This window comes from Helicoverpa zea, chromosome 31 (assembly GCF_022581195.2).
Source record: "Helicoverpa zea isolate HzStark_Cry1AcR chromosome 31, ilHelZeax1.1, whole genome shotgun sequence".
NCBI classification, from domain to species: Eukaryota; Metazoa; Arthropoda; class Insecta; order Lepidoptera; family Noctuidae; genus Helicoverpa; species Helicoverpa zea.
The window spans coordinates 12480010-12502317 of record NC_061482.1 but is presented as its reverse complement, the minus strand read 5'-3'; the positions used below and the strand labels follow the sequence as shown (position 1 = coordinate 12502317).

At 35.5% G+C, this 22308-nt stretch overlaps 1 protein-coding gene across 1 annotated transcript in view; it reads right to left on the bottom strand.

The window, feature by feature from the left end:
- The window catches only part of LOC124645170 (intraflagellar transport protein 122 homolog), a 47911-nt gene extending 26073 nt beyond the window's left edge, over positions 1-21838 (bottom strand). The window contains exons 1-13 of the mRNA XM_047184932.1: positions 21604-21838; positions 20428-20658; positions 19908-20118; positions 19485-19632; positions 18873-19027; positions 18026-18223; positions 17536-17673; positions 16460-16588; positions 13198-13362; positions 12341-12481; positions 11138-11235; positions 1365-1518; positions 296-454 (exon numbers count right to left, since the gene is read on the bottom strand). Of these exons, the coding sequence (XP_047040888.1) occupies positions 296-454; positions 1365-1518; positions 11138-11235; positions 12341-12481; positions 13198-13362; positions 16460-16588; positions 17536-17673; positions 18026-18223; positions 18873-19027; positions 19485-19632; positions 19908-20118; positions 20428-20658; positions 21604-21665 (1989 nt within the window). The 5' untranslated portion in view covers positions 21666-21838. The remainder of the gene's footprint in view (positions 1-295; positions 455-1364; positions 1519-11137; positions 11236-12340; positions 12482-13197; positions 13363-16459; positions 16589-17535; positions 17674-18025; positions 18224-18872; positions 19028-19484; positions 19633-19907; positions 20119-20427; positions 20659-21603) is intronic.
- Positions 21839-22308: the final 470 nt, after the last annotated feature.

The window sequence follows — 22308 nt, the reverse complement described above, 5'->3', positions numbered from 1 at the left end:
TTTAATGTCAGAAGCTTTTCTATGTTTTCCACTTTTGAATTGAACTTCTCAAAACCAAATTATTCCAAATTATTAAATCGAAAAACCTGAACTCGATAAACAAAATAATTACTTATTAAAATGATTTTTTTTTTTGGAAAAGTTCTAGATAACAATTAAATATTTTATAAGAAGTTAGTATTTTATATTTAAATTGTTGTAGTAAAGAACTTTGTGTCCGTGAGAATTTAGTTTTAAAAGTTGAATGGGTGGGCCGAAACCTGACATTGTTCTTTAGGTATTTTAATTTTCTTACCTGAGCTTTATTGAACATTCTAAGGTCCACGTACAAATTCAGTGCCCTCTCATCACGACCAACGCTTTTGAAAGACCGCGCGGCATCGGCGTATCTTCCGCGGTATGCTAATACTTCACCTAGCACGACTGCCCTTTTCTCACCGGCTTCAAATCGTTCCTGGAAGTAATATATACAGATTATATTAATGATCTTATAAGAAAGAAAAGTAAGAAAGAATATACATTTATTAACGCGTATGACACATATACAAACAAAAATTATAGTAAAAACTGAAAAATAATCGACTACAATAAGAAACAAAACGAGAAAAAGTACATTACGGGAATTATGTGTCACACCCATGGGAAACAGCCTTCGCTCGGCATAATGCAGACACTATATAGGACAAAGATTCAGCGCTGATTTTCAGCGAAAGCCGGTAAGAAATACTGACTACATGTAGTTTTAAACTGGTGCATTTTTTGTGAACCTATTATGCTTGGATTAATTCTTGCGTTGGCTAGAAGTTGGAAGGCAATTATTTATTCAACATCACATATGCCTCCTATTAGGAAGCACTTTAGAGTGGTGAATCTCGACTGCCATTGGTAAGTCTGTCTTTGGAAGTCGTCATCGGTAGTCAGAAGCTACAAACTCTGGCCCGATACCCCTTGATAATAAAGCAAATTTTACCAACGGGCTTTCGGCCCGAGTTTTAGTGGTAACATAACCAGTCTTACCAAGAGGCGGCGATGCAAGTCAAGGCTGCGGGATTGTTCGAAAGAGTTACCGCGGCCCTGGTACATAAAAGCCCTTCGGAGTAACACTATGGGTTTTTAGTCAGTAGTGACACTCACTCGCCGCTGCTAACCCACAGCAAGAGGGGTCATTTGGTTATTTTTACCATTGGAAAAAAGTCAAGGTCAAGGTCAAATGGTTGCTCGGGTACCTTGTTTAAGGAGATATTCAAAGCGATCCACAAAAAATCTAAAATCCTCTTCCAATTTCTGTAGTAAATACATCATCTACTACAACTAACATAGTCCTACGTAAAAAAGTAACAAAATTATTGCTAAACTTTGCTTACCTGCAAATGATCAATAAGATTTAGGAACACGATGTTCTCGCTTCTCTGGAAGGCTTTCCTCGCGATTTCAAAGGACAGTTCTTCTAAAGCAGCCACGCCGAGCCTCTCCCAGTCCAGTGACGTCACACCCAGGCACGCTACTGAATACGCCTCGCTGAAAACATAGGAAGATGATTATATTTAATGCACTAACACTTGTCTAAAAATTGTCCTCCATTTGAGAATGCACGTAACTAAAGGCAATCAAAGAAAACTGAAAAAATTGTTATGATGATAAAAGCTATACTTTGATCATCAACTAGAATAAGTGCTTTCTGTAGTATGAAAATTTGCTGTTCCTCGCGGTAAGGGTCTAGTAAGCTATCATTGCACCTTTTCACTTGCATCTGTTAAGCAGTTCAGAAGGCGATGAAGCGAAGACAAACAAACAGAATTATTTTCGCATTTAGAATATTAAGTGATACTTTGGACAAGTAGATACAGAGAGAAAGACAATTACAAAGAAAGAGGCTATAATTAACGAACAAGTTCTTGAAATAAAATACATTAGGTTTTGTAATCTGTAGATTCAACACAGCTCATAGAGGATGCGAGTTATTTGCCAACTACCATTATAAAAAAATTAAAATAACTAGAAAAAATCTAGAATCAGCAAAAGTATAAAACTTCGAGCATAGAAAAGCGAGGGCATTTAATAGCTATAAATAAGAATTTGCGCTATTCACCTGTGATTCTCATGACGACTGTGGAATCTTGATTGACAAACAAATGAAACAAAAACATATCAAAAATCCAAATTTATTCAATAATCTCACTCAAATGTCATTTTCACATAGTTAATTGAACAATTATTGTTTCAACAAATGCACCAAAAATTACATTTTATCGCAAGCACAAAACAGATTCAACATTTGAGTTCAGAAACATGTAGTTATTCTTAATAAATGCAAGATGATTTCTTCCAAAAGTATCTACAGATTAAATTTGTCTTATAAAAGTAATTTCTATTATTTCAAAGCAATTTCAAGTTAAATACATAGTTGAATATTAGGACCACTGTTTACAATTATATTTGTTTATTTGTAAGATAATCGTGAACTTGCAAGTGTGGTTTTTTAAACCCAAACAATACAATTTGCGATAGTTGACAAACCAGAGCGTTTTCCCGAAACCTTATAAAATGACTATCGCTGTTATTCACAAATATTTTTTCTTTTAAATCAAATTCAATTTGTAAAAGAAAGTATGATAATATTGTAAATTATGATTTCGTTATGTCCGAAGGTTGGTGATTTATTTTTAAGGATTTCATTCAGTAAAGAATCTTGAGCTTTTGTTACTACCTCGGTATTGTCCAAAACTATAGATTTCCATCACAATAAATTCGCACCGGGTAACACTTATTGTTAGTCAATTGTTTATTTTGGTACCAATGTCGTAAGATTAGATTATTATATTTAAAGAAACTTTTAAGATTTGAAGTGGTACAATTTTCTTGTAATTAATTTATAATTAAATGTTAAGGCACAAAAACAGTAGCCAAAAGAACTATTTACTAAAATTACTTATTTAACCGTTAAAAGCAAGTAAAGCATTTTTTTCAGTCCCAAACAGAAAATGTTAAAACAGGCTCTTTCTAATAATAATGAAAAAAAGAATCGATTTTACAAGCTGTACCAAAATTCAGCAAAAGCGATTTATTGCATTATCAGGTAGGTATCATCATATATTATTTAAGTCTATTTAAATAAATAAAAAATGCAGGCGGAGTATGTATCGACAGATATCAAATACTATGCTTATGAATGTATCTACGGGTAAGATAATTTAATTACAGAATAAGTATTCGTTGAATGTTCAGATAATACTCTTAATATGTAAGGTTCAGCAGCGGGATATTAAAAGGGCTGTATTTATAATTATATACTATTGTAAAATAAATATTGTAAGTTCATTTCTGTAAGTCTTTTTAGGTGGTATGATAAACGTAGAATAGTAGAGAAATTAAAATAAATATTGTTTGCCAAATAATGATAAAGCGTAGCAAAGAATTCTCAACGTAATGTAAAAATGGGGGCAAAGTAATGCAAATCAAGGGTTTGGTAATGGGTAAAGTAATAGATAAGCATATTAAAGCATGTTGTACCTTTTTGTACAGCATTAGGGAAAACCTTTAAATTACAATTACAGTATAGTCGGCCAAAATGTGGTCTATTTCTCGGAAAAGTGAAACTTGGCGATATGTGATCTAAAAGAAACTTTTGTCAAAACTAGTAGGAACCTTTTTGGTCGACTTCACATGAAAGCTTTGTATTGATAGCAGGTAAGTATACGGCACTGGAGAAGGAAGAATAATCACTAGGTTGGGTATATATTTTGATAGGGGATTTCGTGGCAGGAATAAAATTAACAAAATGATTAGGATATCGGTGGATTATAGACAGTTATAGGAAAATATTTCAAATAGAGGGGGTGATAAATTCAAATGGACAAGATATAGGATAAGTAACGCATGGATAAAAGTGGAAAAAATGGCATAAACTAGAAAAACACAGTTAAAATTAGCATAAAGCTAAAGGCAAAAAAAGAAAACAAATTGAAGCATCGAAATGCAATGGATTGACGTGGATCATATTAGTCCTTAGAAAACCATTGAAAAACTGCAGAAAATGTTTGAAGGCAAAGCTTGTAAAGCTAGAAAAACACTTGTGGCTATTCAAAAACACTATTAGAAGAAAAAATAATAAAACACTCAGTATTTAAATGTATGATTACGCTAAGACGATTCTATGACACTATTCCTAAGAAAATACCCAGTGTTCCCATAAATAGGGGAAATATGAAAAAACCTAGCTCAAACACACAGAAACACTTATAGGCACTCAAAGTAAATAAACTATTATGAGGTAAATTGTATGGTCTTATTGATTATGAGGTAAAATGAGCTCATCTACGAAGACATGTAAATAGATGCCAAAAATAAAATAAATAAATGGCGTTGAATTGAGAAAAAAAAAACAGAAAAATGGCTATATCACACATCACACTAAGAGACAATCCTATACCAATTTTTTAAAGATATACCTATTTTTTAAAGATAGGTTATTGTAACATGTTCATTATTTGAAGTAGAAAGTAAATATCTAAAAGCTTTTCACAAGATTTTCACTAACGAGTACCAGACTCGTTAGTGAAAATCTTGTGAAAAGCTTTAGTTATTATGACCATATTTAAAGTATTAGCAAAGGGTGACTTAAACTAGTGGCAAAGATACTGGCATAGCAAAAACGCGACACAAAAACTGCTAAAATGTTAGATATCACACAAGTATTTGACGATTGGATTACTTCCTAAGAAGCTAATGAAAACTACAAACAAATTAAAGCAAGGTAAGTTAGGGACGAAGTAGTTTAGGAGAAGTTAAACTTAGCCTTTTGTATTGAGAGGTCCAAATTCAGTTTTTATTAAAAGTATTAGCAAAGGGTAACTCAAATTAGTAGCAAAAATAGTGGCTTAGCAAAAAGGCGACAAAAAATCATAAAGAAAAAATAAACTGCAAAAAATGTTTGATATTGATCAAGTATTTGTCGAATGGAAAATTTTCATTACTAACAAACAAATGAAAAGTAAAAAAAATTAAGCATATTAAGTTTAGGGAGGTCCAGTTTTGGAGAAGACAAACTTGGCTTTTTGTATTGAGAGGTCCAAAATAAGTTTCTTATTCAAACTATTAGCAAAGGGTAAGTAATTAAAATAAGTGGCAAAAATAGTGGCAATGCAAAAAGGCGACAAAAAAAGGAAAAAAACTGCTAAGAATGTTTGATATCACACAAGTATTTGTCGAATGGATTACTTACTAAGAAGCGTATGGAAACTGAACACAAATTAAAGCACAGTAAATTAGGGACGTCCAGTTTTGGAGAAATTAAACTTGGCTTTTTGGATTGAAAGGTCCAAATTAAGTTTTTTCATCATGGCAAGTTTTGCACAGAAGGGATTCGAGATTATGTAAAATCATTGCTAAGATTGAAATTAGATCCGGAAACAAAGGAAAATAACTATCCTGCCGATTACTAAAACAACGTGACTGTCCTAAACCACTTAAATAGGTACCTTAGATCTAAAAAAAAACTCACGCGAACAAACGCAAGAAAACAAAAAAGAAGCTAAAAATGTATAAAAAAACTACTCCTGCTATGTAGAAAAAATATTATCTATTTACTCTGTATGAATTGTAAGGCGGCGACTTGTGAATGCATTCAACTAGACATCTGGTGCGCAAATATACGTAGCTTAGCTGAAACTAGAAAAAGAGAAAGATATATGAATATATGAAACTACAGTAAACTATCTATACAATCTATCTATTTGATCACTTCGGTCTTTCATGTGGGAGTACGTTAAAATATATTACATTTTCGTAACTATAAGTATGAAAAAACGCTTCTCTAAAAGCAAGCAAAATAAAATATAGGAAACACCATAGACACTACACTTGACCCTTAACATTGCATGGGGCTTCTTAAAAAATAAGGCACAAAAAATAGCAAAAACTAAAAAAAAAATAAGCTAGAAAAGAAAACTAAAAAAATTAGAAAAAAAAGCAAAATTATTTTTTGGTTTTCGACAGTTGTCTGAATGAATTTGAAAATGTACTTTATAATAGATCGTAGCAAGTCTTATTAGTGGTTTTTAGCAATACCAACTGCAATACCATTTTATCGATTTTTATCGACAAAAAATTTTAGGATATTTTTGCTTTTGTAATCCAGTGAGCTGTTGGTAGAACTTCGATCAATGCTGTATGCTGATATGTTTTCATTATTTCGTATCATACGAAAGTAATAAACGATGACAAAAATAACAACGAAAACCTAAAAAAAAAATAATGCAAAAGAGATAAAAACACATTTCGAAAAACAAACGCAAAACTAAAATTGGAAAAAAGAAGGGAATATCATTTTTTCGAAGATGAGACAAAAAAGGAACAAACAAACAAACACACACACACACACACACACTCGTAAAAGGGAGAAAAAAAACTTTGAGAAAGTTTTTGATTTTGTTTTTAGAACACTCAATATGAACAAAATGAATGGAACTGCGCTATATAATCAAGCTTCAAGAATAAGCATATTTATGGTATAATATTACGGGTGTATTATGTATATCATTACTTATACTATGTTTTTTATTGACAGTTAGTAAAGATGAAAATTAAAAAATAAAAGTGAACGTTTAAGGTGGTGTGCAACTAACGGTAAATGGAAGCTTGAGCCAATAAATTTATATTTTGAATATATTGCAAGGATTTTCAATTGTCCTTATTATATTTAATACAATGAAATAATCGCAATTTTTATTTTCAAACATTCACTTTTAAAATTATTTTATTTTCCAAAGCATTTTTGCACGAGCATCTTATTAAACCACTATGTTATGTCGAAGACAAAGTTAAAGGCAAAGATAAACAAAAACCGTCTTACCACAAAAACTTTTAAACGTCAGTTTATGCCTTGTCTAAAAAAATGTCAAATTATGACGTTGACATACAGCCTTGGCCAAAAGTATTGAGCACCTTACAAATTTCGCTAGATCACGGTAATTATGGGAGAAACTCGAATCTATCGTTGAAGTATTCTTTTATCGGTTATTTACAAAGATTTTAAAACAATGACTTATGCCTCAGCTGACAATAAAACACCTGGGTACAAAAAAATGTGTCTTTTACAATTTTTGAATTTATTCTTCAGTTCGCTACCATCGCTCGTTGTGACAACATCCAGTGATCTAGTGCGCCTTTGGTATTTTATTTCAAAGTTTTAAGCGTTATAGTTGCGATATGCCAAAACAAAACGAACTTTCTTTAGAATAACGAGTGCAGATACAGCTTCTGCATGAGCAAGGGAAATCACAAGTAGAGATTTCCAAAACTGTGAAATGTTCGCGCCGATCCGTGCATTATGCTATTCAGCGATTCTCTGATACCGGATCACATCAAAATAGACCGAGAACCGGGCGCAAACGCGTCACCATAGGCCGTCAGGATCGTCAGTTACTGAGAGAGTCATTAAGAAATAGGAAAAAAACATCTTCAGAGCTCGCTGCTGAGTTTTCAGAACAAAAGAAGAAAACAATTTCTGCTCGAACTACTCGTAGAAGGCTTCAGGAAGCTGGTCTAAAAGGCTGTAAAGCTAGGAAGAAGCCATGGCTCTCCGAGAGCAACAAAAAAGCTCGGTACAAATGGGCCTTACAACACCGAACTTTCACTGCTGAAGATTGGTCAAATGTTGTGTGGTCAGCCGAATCAAACTTTGAGGTGAGTAAGTCAATTTAATGCCCTCACAAAATAATATAAAATGGTTTAAATTCTAAACGCATAGAGGAAGTTTTTTTTATTTCCGGAACTCAATATTTTTCTCTTTATTGCAGATTTTTGGTACACCTGGTGTGACCTTAGTGCGTCGCCGGGTGGGCGAAGAATTTAAGCCAGAGTGTGTGGTCCCAACCGTAAAATACGGCGGCGGCAGTATAATGGTCTTGGGTTGCATGACCGATTCTGGAGTTGGCGAATTGTTCGTGTGTGAGGGCCGCAAGGACTCTTCTAAGTACATAAATGTACTAGAAACCGCGTTGCTGCCTTCATTCACGAAACTTTTCGGTGACACGAACATGGATAGTGATAAATTCCAGCAGGATAACGCGCCTTGCCACAAATCTGCCCGCACTATGACATGGTTTCGGGAAAATAGCATAGAGCTTCTTGACTGGCCTGCCCAGTCGCCAGATCTGAACCCCATAGAACATTTATGGGGTTTATTAAAGCGTCGAGTTAGGCACCACACAATTAACAACAGAGAAGAATTGAAACGCTTCCTGCGCCTAGAATGGAACGCGATTACTGCTGAAGACTGTAAAAATCTTGTTAGCAGTTTACCAAAAAGAATTTCTGCTGTAATTAAGGCAAAGGGTGGACCCACAAAATATTAATTTTCAATTAATAAATAGTAAATTACAAATAAAAAAAAAGTTTTGTTTTATTTTTATTTGATATTCCACATAGAACTGAAAGATGTCATGGGTGCTCAATACTTTTGGCCAAGGCTGTATGGTTCATTTTGCAGCCAAAATTTTATTAGACAAGTGTAAAACAGGGTTTAAAGTTTTTGTAGTAAGGCCCAAAGTGAATTGAATAGGTTTTAAGTAGCCCGGCGTTAAAGATAAATTATTGTAATTGATTAATGTAATTATTATTTATATTATAATATTTAAATTCACACGGAAAACGTCACTCAAAGTAAAGTATAAATTTCATTCAAACTTCATTTCGAGAGAACAAGCGCAAAGCTTCAAAAATTCGCAAAGCTGTCAATGTACGCAAAGCTTGTAAAATATGAAAAAGATAATTAAATACTATGATTATTGATTCGAATAAATATAAAAGAGCATCTGTGAGTGTGAAAACGGGACTGGATTATGTGGCATAAATCAAATACCCAATTTTATGACCACATGCGGTATCTTCTTTGTAAACCAATTTGTCCAGCAATATAATTACTGATTTTAATTACAAATCCGCATAATATATTCCTTAAAAAAATATGAATAATTTGGATGTGCATAATTCATTTTTTAGCATAAATAAAAAGTGTTTTTCGTAAAATCAAACGAAGGTATCGTTTAAAACCTCGGCAAGCATATCATTATGTTGCAATTTTGTTGTCAAGCACAACAACTTAGCAATTTGAATATAGAATCGCAGTTATGAGGTCTCATATCAAATTAAATTGGGTGGGCTTTCAAAGATACCAGTACTAATTTAAAATGAAACCAACTGAGCGTCTATGGGTGTTAAAGTTGAATTGTAAGAGAAGTTGTGCTTGATAAGTTAATGATGATCATGTTTTAGAACTAAATGTTATGCACAATCAAGTTATACCTGGTCTATTATGCGGATTAGTAATGTGACAGTCAACGGTATGCCATATAAGGGAGCCCCGTTATAGTCTAAGGTTCTTGTGCATCATTTTCACTGGTAATCTACCGCCATCTTCTGATTGAAGCGAGAGAGAGAGAGTTGTAAAAGCTCCAAATTGAAAGCAGGAATTGGTTGCAAGAACGTTTATGAGTAACATCTGAAACAAAATAAAGAAACATGTTATTCCAAATTCGAAATATTTGATGAGTTTTGAAAGAAAATTTAAATGTTCTACAATTCCGAAGGTTTTCATCGAATATTGATGCCTCGTGTGGCGACCTCTAACTTAAGGCAACACCACATAAATATATGCATAGATATCAAATAACTCAATAAAATACAGGCACTATTAATAAATAAAACCGTTTAAAATACAAATGTATTTTATAAACTTACCTTTGACAAAAGATATTTCGGGAAAATATTGCACAAAAAGCATTATCTTCATATATCACCAAGCTCCCATCATTGGGGCTTGGTGCAGGACAAACAACGGGATCCTAGGCCGACGCATAAGTCCCGTTCTGATGTCCCTCAAGAATTTTGCCACCCTACAAGTGAAATCATAGCTATTAGATATACACAAGAATACTGTTTAAATACATAATAAGTATTTAAATAACTTTTTTTGTACTAGAGTGTATTTTATAAGTCTTTTACAATCGCTCATTTAAAACCATTTCAAGTACCAAAATAAACGTTATAAATTCAAGTTTTCAATAACAATATTATTTTAGAACCTAAACAATAGGTGGTAATAGGACATGAAATTATATAAAATTAGATTAATGCAAAAAGAAAAATGTTACTTACTTGTATAAACTGGTGTTAGACCGCACGTTGATAACGTCACCAGCCATCACTATTTCTTTAGATTCAATTACAAGACCAAACACTGGTAACACCAAGTAATTTTGTTAATCGACAAATTCATTTCTTTACACACTGTGACGCACTACCGAACCAGACGGAATACGAAACTGAAATGATAAATTTGGGAACCCTGACTCCCTTTTTATACCCGTGACGAGAAACGAAAGGGGTGAGCTCTTAGCAACGGTACATCACACGGTAACATTGAATTCCAATAAGAATAATATTGCATACATGTTTGCAGCTGTAACGGTCTAAGATTCAATGATACAACAACGAATCAAACTAGTACCAACAATTTGTATACATCGAACTTATTGTTGCGAATACTGTAATTTGCATCTCAATAAATGAAAATTTGAGATTCGCGAGATATGAATGGACTCTCAAAAGCTTGCAGAGGGGTCAGTCCCTTTCATACGGAGAATTAGTACAGAATAATTCTGCGGGTAATAATAGAGAGAGGACAAAGGGTAGGATAATGGACATATTATATAGTGGACTGGTTAATATCCTGACCACTTTGAATGGTCCACGTTTTACATTGAAAGCACAGCTTCTGGCTAAATGTCTAGTATTATTACGAGACTTAGCGCCCTTTTATTTGTGGATGCCGTGGAGTATTACGGTAAAATAGCTGATGATAACTCTTAATTGCAATGGAAAAAAATGCCATTTAGATTAACCTATTTCCACTATCTACCGATAAAACGGTTAATTTGACATTTGTAGTGGTTATGGTAACTTATAAAATTGCTTACACAAATATAAGGCGTGATTCTTGTGTGCGGCACTGTGACGCACGCAAATATTTCTTCAACAGTAACAAATCGTGTGTGAATTTGGTGGAATTTCACCAATACGTAAGCAATTGCTCATAAAGTTTACTAGTAATCATTAAAATATAGTATTAAATACATACTTGAACATCTTATGGTGTATGTATTGATGCACGGCGTGTGATAATGGCACGTTGATAGTTTGCATCGAATTCGCTTGCAAGCAGAACACTCGACCACCCTGAAAACCATTTCAATAGCTTATATTAGTTATCGTATACTTATCGTATATTCACCTACAAAAATATACAAAATAAATATTCAAAATTACTGGCCATTGGCAGTTGCTCCTGTGTAAAAATATGGTACTTCAATTATTATATAACACAGAAAATCCTACTCGGTATAAATTTTGAACTTTTTATTTATGGAAGTGCAAAAAAAGGCCGAATCGATCCGAACGAGTGAACAGAATCATAAGAAAAAAACTACAAAATTGTGTAAAAAATGCTGTGTGACGATATGAAAAAGTAGCTTTAATAAAATATGTATGGAAAGACTTTTTTAATGAGTTCAAAATGGTGGCGTTTCGTGGTGTTGTGCAGTAAGATTTTATCAGTATATACCTGTGTCATCCACAGATTATCGCTGCTAGCCGTTGGGTTCGCAGCGACCTCGAAGCGTACCTACATACTGATAAATTATTACCACGATCACTTTTCGCCATTAAGTCTTGTTTTTAACCGACTTCCAAAAAGGAGGAGGTTGTCTATTTTTCTTGAGGTCTTTTCAAAATTAAACATTCGCCTTTTTCAGGTTGAATTTGGTGTAATTCAGGAAAATTTTAATTTAATGTTCGTAGTTCTTTTACCTAAACAAGCCAACAGCTACACCCGAATAGGTAAGCATTTCATGTAATGTTTATGTAAAACAGAATACTTTTCATTACATTTGTGTTATCGGCAAGTGCTATGGTGTCCCAATGTCATTTCTGAAGAATCGTGGTGAATTAAAAGCAGTCATTAGTATTAGCATATCGAATAAGTGTTCAAAAATTTATAAGTATTTAAGTATACGCAATAAAATGATAAAAACGTTTGGATTATAAAAATAAAACTATATACGTCATGCCAGATCGAATTATTTAAAAAGTTACCTACAAGAATAGGTGAGTTACACCAATTAACTACAACGACATCCGAACCATAAGCAGCCGAGAAATTGTCACCCATTGATAAAATCGGTTATTTGACAACTGAAAACGTTTCGGTTACCATTAAAATTAAATGGTGCTTTCAAAGTAAGTAAACAAAAGCAATATTAGGGAAAATTTCTTCACTTCTTACCTGGAACCCTACCACGGAGCCAGCTAGAGGTTGTGTAGCTGGTGGAAAATGACATGCCTTGATAGACAGCAAGCCACCTCCCGACAGGCTTAGCAGCTCATCACACCACGAGTTCCATGAAACTGATGATATGTTCTCCTCCTGGAAAACAGTTGGTAATTTGCTGGAGTAAAATTATTGTAAACAATTGGAAAGCACGTAAATGTTGGTCCTGCGCCTGATCTCTCTCCGGTCGTGTCGGGTTACCGTCCCATCGGGCTATAATCATAGATTATCACTTTTCAACAATTTTATTTAGCCTATATGTACATAATAAATATGGAAATGTTCTTATCTTGCCTCAGTAATGCAATTTTCGCTAATATTTTTATTCAGTTTCTAGAAAGAAAGCTATGGATAGCACGTACCTATTTCTCCCTCGAAGTTGAGGCGGTTGAGGGTAAAGAAAGTAAAAACGAAAAAAGAAAGAAAGTAAACTGTGCGGGTTCGATTCCAGATAAGGCAGGTACCAATGCTTTGTATGTACTTTCTAAGAATGTCTTGGATACCAATGACTGTGTTTCGGAGGCCAAGATAATCTGTAGGACCCGGCTGTCATTTAACATCCTTGGCAGTCTTTACGTGTAGTCAGAAGACAGTAACTCTGACAGCAGTCTTACCAAGGGGATGCCCGGGTAACTGGGTTGAGCGGTCAGATAGGCAGTCGCTCCTTGTAAAACACTGGCACTAAGCTGCATCCGGTGAGACTGGAATCCGAACCCAACATAGTTGGGAAAAGGCTCGGGAGACCTATTTCTTCCTCCTGAAAAGTATTTTTTTTATACGAGATTTGAATTCTAAGATGACATACTACTTACGGTAAACAGCAATTCACCAGTCGATAAATTATAGACCCTGCAGACTGAGGACTCGTCGACCACGGCAAGGTAGGCCCGGGATGCGCTCACGTCCAAACAACGGACGGAAGCTGGAGTGTGAAGCACCATCTTAGCGCTGCCATGGTGAGGCTCAACTTGCCAGATCTGAAAGAATTAGTCAAAGTATATTAGTAAGCTAATTAGCTAAGCACTTTTTAACGTCAATGTTACAAAAGGACAGCACCCCCAAAACACCCCCCTTTCACCACTTCCTAGTGTTATGGCTGGACAGAAGAAGCAGTGAAGAACAAACTTCCCAGCAACTCAGCTGTTTATAAGAATGTAAAAAAAAAAACACGTTTTGTCCACTTCAGACTATATGATAGGTATACAAAACATGAAATATATGAAAACACTGGTACTCAACTGCATTTGGTAAGACTAGAAGCCCACCCTAACAGATTCGGGAAAAGGCTTGGCAGAGATTACAATGATAGAAAACATAATGGTAACAGGTAGTAATAATATAAGGTTGTTTACGAAGACAGTTTTTGCAAAAAGTGGGGTTGTAAAATTACAAAATTATAAATTACTAGCTTCCGCTCGCAGCTTTGCCCGCATGCTGTTGATAAAAAATTGCCTATGTGTTAATCCAGGGTACCACCTATCTACATACCAAATTTCAACCAAATCGGTCAAGCCGTTTTTGCGTGAAGGAATAACAAACATACATCCATACATTCCCACAAACTTTCACTTTTATAATATTAATATATAATAGGAAATATTAGTAGGAAGTAGGATAGTAGGATATTAGTAGGATAAATTGTTGCTCAAAATGTCTCTACGATTAAATCATAGATCAAAGTCCATTAGTAAGTCTGGTTGTCATATCTTCAGACTTTTGGTATTCATTCTATTATATGAAAATTGTAAGCAGGATCGTAAAGATTTTTATTCATCGTTATTTTTCTCGAAATCCAGATAATCGAGCATCGCTATTATCCGTCTAACCCTCTTAAACATGCAATACTAACATTATGTATCATACCACATTTTAACGGTAATTTCTAGTTTCCACAACCCAATATGAACCACTGTCTAATCATAAAAAATAATCTTTTAAAAGCGGATTCCGATAAGAATCTCAAGGGTCAGTCAGTCTAATAATAATCCCCATCAAACTCATACGTGCATCTCATTTCAATGCACATTTCTCACGGGTCACGGACAAAAGGTACATATCGTATGCAATCGCTTTTTTTTTCGATCACCCATACGTGAATAATGTGTGGAAATAAAGCGCCGGCTGCATGGAACACCCGTTGTATTTCAAGGTCAACTAATAATGAGTCCCCTTCCTGATTTCATTCCAATACGCGGATTAATATTCTTATTAATCTTGGTTGGTTGTATCGCGTTGCAAAAGCCAGGTGGTCAGATGCGGTATTTAGTTTTGTAAAGCTACTACAACGGTCAGAGAGACCAAGCGCGGATCCAGCCCTCAAAAAAGGTTGTGGTCATGGCTGATTTACATTGAGTCAGTAACTGACGTCAGTCCACTGACAAGTCAGTGCTGACCCGGCACTGCCATCGTGTAAATTGATTGTGTCAGTACTGTACTGACTTCAAATCAAAAAACGACAAAATAAAATTACGAACCAATCTAATCATGCTAAAAAGTTTTTTTTTTTAATATATATAAACTCATATTATGCTCACTATCAGTTCCGTCTCTAGCTTATGTACCGGGTGCAATCATTACTAAAGCACCCCTATGTATAGAAAGATTGTGAGTAGTTTTGTTTTTTGCGCGAGCGTAGCAAGCCGGAACATTTTTAGATTTCGTCGTAGTTACCAAGTTATAAAACCAAAAGCGAAGACGTGGAATAAAGCTGTATAAATTTGCGCGAGCGGAGCGAGCGCGAAATTTTTGAGTTCTGTGCCACAAAAATACCTATAGAAATTATGGAAAAGTACTGTGAAATTAAGAAGTTGTGAGCGTAGCGAGCGCAAAATTTTGGAGTCTTGGGACACGAAATCACAGAAACAAGTAAAAAAAAGCCACTGCTAAGTGAAAAAACCGCGAGCGTAGCGAGCGCGAGATTTTTTGAGTTTTGGTACTGTTTTGTACAAAAAAATGTAAAATAGTGACTATTGTAAATAATAATAATTTTATTGTAATAGACAGCTGTGTTGCTGTTTTGTTCTTCACCGCTTCTTGTTAACCAGAAAGTCCTGAAAGAGGGCGTTATGGGGGTGCTATCCTTTTCTACTTTCAATTTTAACTTAAACTAATCTAACGTTTTCGACATTGGGCTTAAACCACCGCAAAGTGAAAAAGCCGCGAGCGTAGCGAGCGCGAATTTTTTTGAGTTTTGGGACACAAAAGTACCTCAAAAACTAAAGCTGTTAGAAAAAAAAATATGGTGATCTCGAATTAATAAACAACAGTCATAAAATTAAATGCAACAAAAAAAGTATTATTTTGTTCCCTAGTGTTATCATCAGCCTATCGATTTAAAAAAACCGTAAAAGTGTGATGTCACAAGTCTAGGTCTAGGTAATAAGGTTGTGGGCATGCCCATCGTGCCCACAACGGTGGATCCGCCCTTGAGAGAGACGGGGCTGCAAATCGGAGCTGATGATGTAAGTATATTTTATATTATTTATAGTAGAATTAATTATTTATTTAATGCTTGCCACAGATAATTTACGTTATTTTTTTATACCTGTTTCCTTTTTGCTTGTATTTTTCTATTAAGAATCTAATGCGATTTTTGTTTCGGTATTGTTTTACTGCCGATCAATAACATTTCTGGATTTATTTTGTTAGAAAATGAAGAGGGGTCGTATTACACAATTATCTAAGTTGAGGAGATAACACTGATAGTTGCTCGATATAAAATACCGACAGTCGGATGCATCAAAATTTATAGGATACATGCGTTTACAATTTTTATAGACTCAATGGTACTTTTTTTCGTATTATTCAATTTGATGTTGTGCAGCAGACGTTCATATCTAAATCAAAGCCACGCGAATCGATCGATCACAAAGTAAAGCAACGCTTGGCGCGGTCGGTTCGTGGATCGGTGTTCTTCCGTGTTTCGAAAAGCACGATAAACTGTAGGTCTCAGCCTTTTACGTCACTCAGCTGTCTGCTCACAACTCAGTCGTCCGTGTCAGCAACATAGATGTAAAGGCTAGGCAGATGATGATTCAGTCGGGTCTACTAAATTTTTTTTAAGTTTTATCTCACCTGTCCATTCATGAGTCCCAGCAGCAGAACTTCTTCGAAGTAAAGCGTGGTCACCTTGACATAGCGTATCGGCGCTGGCACTGTCCACGATTTAGGTATGGATCGTCCTATTATTGAAAGTTTCGTATCCTGAAATGGTATGCAATTACAATGAATATTGTGGCTAGTCTCTTTCAGCCTTACTACAAAAACATAAACATCTGTTGAACACTTGTCTAAAAAAAGTATGGCTGGAAAACGTATCTTATTTCAATGTCATAATCTGACATTTTTTTAGACAAGTGTTCAGCAGACGTTTTGAAGTTTTTGTGGTACAGCGGTTTATGTTCTTGAGATATTTTTTAAGGATTTTGTCCTAATTTTGAATACAAAAATGTTAGTTAGAATAGGACAATATGTCTGTTAACAGACGCGTTGTTTATTTTGTATGTATGGTTCCTAGTTTCTGTAAACCATCATTATGATTAATCTGTTCAATATCTGGCCTCTGATGATCAAACCCAATCTTTAACGTGAGCTAACTCAGTCCTCAGATTGAGGAATCCGCTTTTTCTCCATTACTTATTGCAAAATTTTAAATCAACCTTGCGCGATACTAAGGGCATCCCGCACTGTTTGTCGTTTCCAAGGCTCTGATCTCTATAATATCATGTTACCAAATCGAACACCTTACCTTGTCAACTTCGTTTGCGATATTGAGTTACTTTTGCTCATTTCATACTTTATGCCGCCATGTCTCCTCTTTATTCTATTAGCATAGTATGACTGCGACACCGTGGGTTTTAGAAACTTTCACGAAGCAGCCCGTAGTCTGCAAGTTGGTGATTGATACACCCGTGCATCGGAGAACACGATAATGTCGGTCCTGCTTGTGACCTCGCTCCGGTGGTGTCGGATTGCCGTCACATCGCGCCATGACAGTGAAGGAATAGTGAGTGCACCGCAGTCCAAGCAAATGCTTGTGCAGTGTATGTCCTGTGCAGTTGGCTGATCTCCTTATAAGAACAGCCGTCGTGGCTGAAATGGGCCTTAACACTATTATTATTATAGAACAGAAATATAGATGTTAAGTATACCTGACATAAAAGTAGAGCATCACTGGTAGCCACTAGGAGTGAGCACTCAGTCTTCTGCGGCAGTTTCTCCCGCACCCTGTATAGCATGCCTTCGACATCACCCTGTTCATACACTACCACGCGTTCCGGTAGTTGTACCTGGAATATAACAAGACACTTACTTTAATAGTTCTCGCCAAACTTTTTGTCGTCAAGGGACATTGCGCATGTCACTGCGCAGAAACTATTTCATAGACCAAATTATGTATGGGTTAAGAAAGAGTTTGAGAGAATTGTACCGAGGCACTAATAGTAATTACTGAATTAATTTGGTAATGGACTTTTAGATTTTTTTATTGTAACTGTTTGTAGACTAGCTGATTCCCCGTTTTGACCGATTTGACCGTTTTGAAAAATGATTACAATCATTTTTCTAAAGCTACCTTCCCTCTAATTTTCAGCTTTACCGGTTCAGCGGATTCATTTTTAGATAAAATTATGTCATACATACCGCAAGCCGATGCTTATAAATGGCAATCTTCTGCACCCTGTCATGGCATTTGATGCGCACTTTGTTCCCAGTTGTCAGATGCTGAATGATGACATCGGTCATATTCTCTCTGTACGCGTAACGTTCACGGTATAGACCGTGCACTGTGCTGAACACTATTTGGTAGCACCACAGTGTCCCGTCTTGGCAGGCGACCGCCTAGAATAATTTGTTATTGTATTTTAAACACAGTTTAAATAAGCTTTTTTTGTGATGACGGTTAAAAATAAAACCAAAAGCTGGAGATGATGTAGATGCAGGAGCAGGATTTGTATCAGAAATAATATCGCTCAGCAACATCAACAGCAACATCTGAAAATAATCGCAAAAGGCCAGAGGCGATCGCAAAATCCGAGGCATAGCATTATTCGAGAGGTAACAAAAATAGAGCACCAACGCCGATATTCGAGGGGCAACCACATAATTTTAGGGGAAATACAAAATTCGGTAGGCATACTCAAATTCCGGTGGGCTTTCGCAAAATCGTCAGACAAACGCAAGCTCTGAAGCTACCTTGGTACGCTTTATTATAATTCTGAATTACGATTTAACAATATAAATGTACATCACTACATAGTATAAAATATAAAACAAAGTCGCTTTTTCTGTCCCTATGTCCCTTTGTACGCTTAAATCTTCAAAACTACGCAACCAATTATCATGCGGTTTTTTTAATCAGATAGACTGTTTAAAGAGGAATGTTTACATGTATAGGTAATAACATACATTAAATAGTGGGGAAATACTGTTATCCCGTGCGAAGCTGGGGCGGGTCGCTAGTGTACATATATATATAGAGAAAACTTACCAGATTATTAAAAGAAGGTGACGGAGCAATATCCCATACCCACTCTTGAGGAGTGCTCAATATTGGCACCCCTTCCGACGTTAACACCGCCCAACCGCCCACGCCACCGACTAACACGAGGGCTCCAAGCATCGTCACTGATAGTGCTGATATACCTGGAATTTTATGAAGGAAATCGTTAGGGTAAAAATTTATATCATCAATAGGTACTTTATATCGTAGGTACGTAGTCTATGGTACTAGGTTTCGTCTATCGCCAATAAGGGAACTACTTGATCCCGGATAAAAGGTAGCCTGTCGCTGTTTTCTTGGTACCGCTAATCTTCAGTTCCCATTTTCATAATGATCAAAGCATCTTTTTGTTATAAGTCTATTAGATAGCGTTATTCGGGATTCCATCAGATAAATACCTATCGCTAACGAGTTACTAGTATGCACATAAATAAAGCCATGGGAGAATTTTGAGTTGATTTGTCGTCATTTATTGTTTATTCTACATTCTGTAGTTGTTTGTTTCCCCGGGACACTGCTAATACCATGGGGAAAAGCTAGTTAGAAATAGGCGTATAACATGCTTTAGGCAAATAGTCACACAAATTATATGAATTTTACCTATATTTCGGTCCTTCAGAATCTGTTGACCCTGAGTGTTATAGAAGGACAGGGTATCATTCCAGTCAGTGACTACCAGAATTGATTTCGAGAAGGCAACCGCCCACACAGCAGCTTCACGGGTCACGCGATATATTTCATCACCCATCTGAAAAATACATGTTTTATTTATTTTTATGTTTATATCAAATAAACTCTGAATGATTTTTATTAACATAACAGTTCACAAAAGTCATGCATGCTTATTATTCCAGCATGTTTTATTATTCTATACCCTTTTGTTTGCCGTCATCTCACTAGTGTCAATTAGTATTGAGTCTTCCACAGACATCATCAAATAGTTCCTTATATACTTTAACCACAGATATTTGACTAGTACATTTCCATTCCAATGTAATGTAAACCTTTTTAAAACAAACTTACTTTATCTCTAATAGAAACTGCGCCAACAGCCAGTCCCACGGCTAAGTACTGGCCATTAGTAGACCAAGCGCAGCTGGTGATCCGCCCCGGCACCCGGAACTTCTGCACTGCTTTCACATCCATAGACCAGAATGCAAAGTCGGTGAGAGCACATGATGCCAAGTGGAATGTCACCGGATTGTAAGCAAGGCACTGGATTGGTTCGCTGTGCCTGTAAAACCAAAGAGCCAATCAGGAAGTAGGCATATATAGATTGCATTGTTATCGGAACATCATCAGCCCTTTTTATCCTCTCTTCTTTGTGTGAGATCTGTGTGTCATGCCAGTAAAGCACTGTCATCGGAACAGTGTACCTACATTAAAGTTAACCTACCTCTGTCTTCAAAATAGTATCCCTATATCTAAACTTCAAATTAGGTCAGCCATTTTAGCACTTAAGATCCAACAAATAAATAAACACACTTTTGCATACTTTAATATTAATAAGCATAAGCCATCAGACTATAATTCATCAACTTACGAGTATTTCAATATGCCTTCCATCTTGGAAGTCCAAATGATAACATTTTTATCGGCACTACCGCTAGCAAACTTCTTGCCGTCTCCACAGTAGGCCACCACATGGACTGCACCTTTGTGAGCCTGGAGTAACTGGACAAGAGCTCCATCTCTGGGATCATAGACCATCACCTTCTCTCCTGCACCTACTACAAGCTGGCTGCCGTCCGGACTGAAGCATATTGTGTGGACGCTGGAAACAATGGGATTACAAACCTCTTTATTAAACTGGAGTGGCAGAACTGGAGCAATTTATTTTATAGAATATGTTGGTTGGATTGGAGAGAACATGCACTTCTGTACTGCAGTGTTATTATTGTTCAGTGAATATTAAAAGGTATGTGAACTTATTATTATTACACAATGCTAGCTGTTTTCCCACAGTTTCACTTGGCTGGTGGGAACTTAGACCCATACCTGGATAAAATGTATCCTTTGCTACTTCAGATTGTGTAGCTCCCCAACAGGGAAATAATTTTCGAAATTGGTCCAGTCATTTTGGAACCAGTTAGTTCCATTCATTATATGGATCCAGAAAATCATACTTAACTAAGAAATGATATCAAATTGAGTTTAATACAACAAAACAGATTGCTAGGTGTTTTAATATGGTGAATTTAGCTATCTGAGATAAAATTAGAAAACCAACATTGATCTTTCTTAATTGATACTTCATTCCCATTGGGTATCTCACGTTTTAAATAGGAATAGGAAATTTTCCAAGAATAAATAAGTTTCCTATAAATGATACCAACCTTACCAATATTTAGTGAATATTAAGTCGTAAATTGGATAAATTGTGTAACAAGGCACTCAAAAGCCCATTTCAATAGCATTTCTAGACCAAACCAAACGCTTATTACCAACTACAAACTTAGCTTTTTCATGAAATGACAATGCCTACATTGGTTTGGTGATTATTGACTAATGCTCCTGATAATCTCTAGATATATTTGTGTCTTTACTATAGACTGCTTTACGCTAATACAAATTAAATTGGCGGTTCTACAAGAAAACAACCTCAATAGGTACTGTACCAAGCTAATAACTGCAACCAAAACTATGGCAATCAATTGAATTTCAACCACCACGTTACGCACGTTGTTATTTAAATAATGTCTAAGACAATCTGCTTTACCTGGAAAACTCTACTTTGTCGGCTTCGTGAATTTTATTCACCCACTTCGGGACAGTCCTCATCTTGTTTTATTTTTTTCAAAGGTGATATTAAAGCTACAAACGCGTATTACTTCTGTAGTTTGTCAGGCGCATATTGTAATTGTGCCACTCATTGCTCAGTTTCATACAACATTGGTCAATGTTTGATTAAATTGTGTTGGTTGACAACGGCGTCTCAAAAAATGTAAACAAACGGTAAATAAGAATAGGGAAGGCCGTTCATTAACGTCAAATCTGTCAATAACCATTACATCACAGATTCATAATATCTAGGAATCTATTTTTGTTTGAATCGTACTAAACATCTTAAATAGGAATCGAATAACAAATTAGCAGCGTAATAATATTTAAGCGTAGTAATATTTAATAGGAATTGATTTCGGTATGATGATTTCGCCTGCTGACTCGTTAAACCTACAAAAAAGATTTAGCTAAGTAATTTTCTACGTTAATGCTGCAAATTATCTACATTTGATAGAGGAATATTGTTATTGTCACGAATCGATGTGAATTTCAGTTTATTATAGTTTAGTGCAGTTTTTACCTATTTACCAGAAAAGATCTTCAGTTTTAAGAAACATTATTGGTGGATACAATATCCAATCGTACATACTATCAGTATGTAGACGCATATCTAAATACTATTAAATAATAATGCAATTTG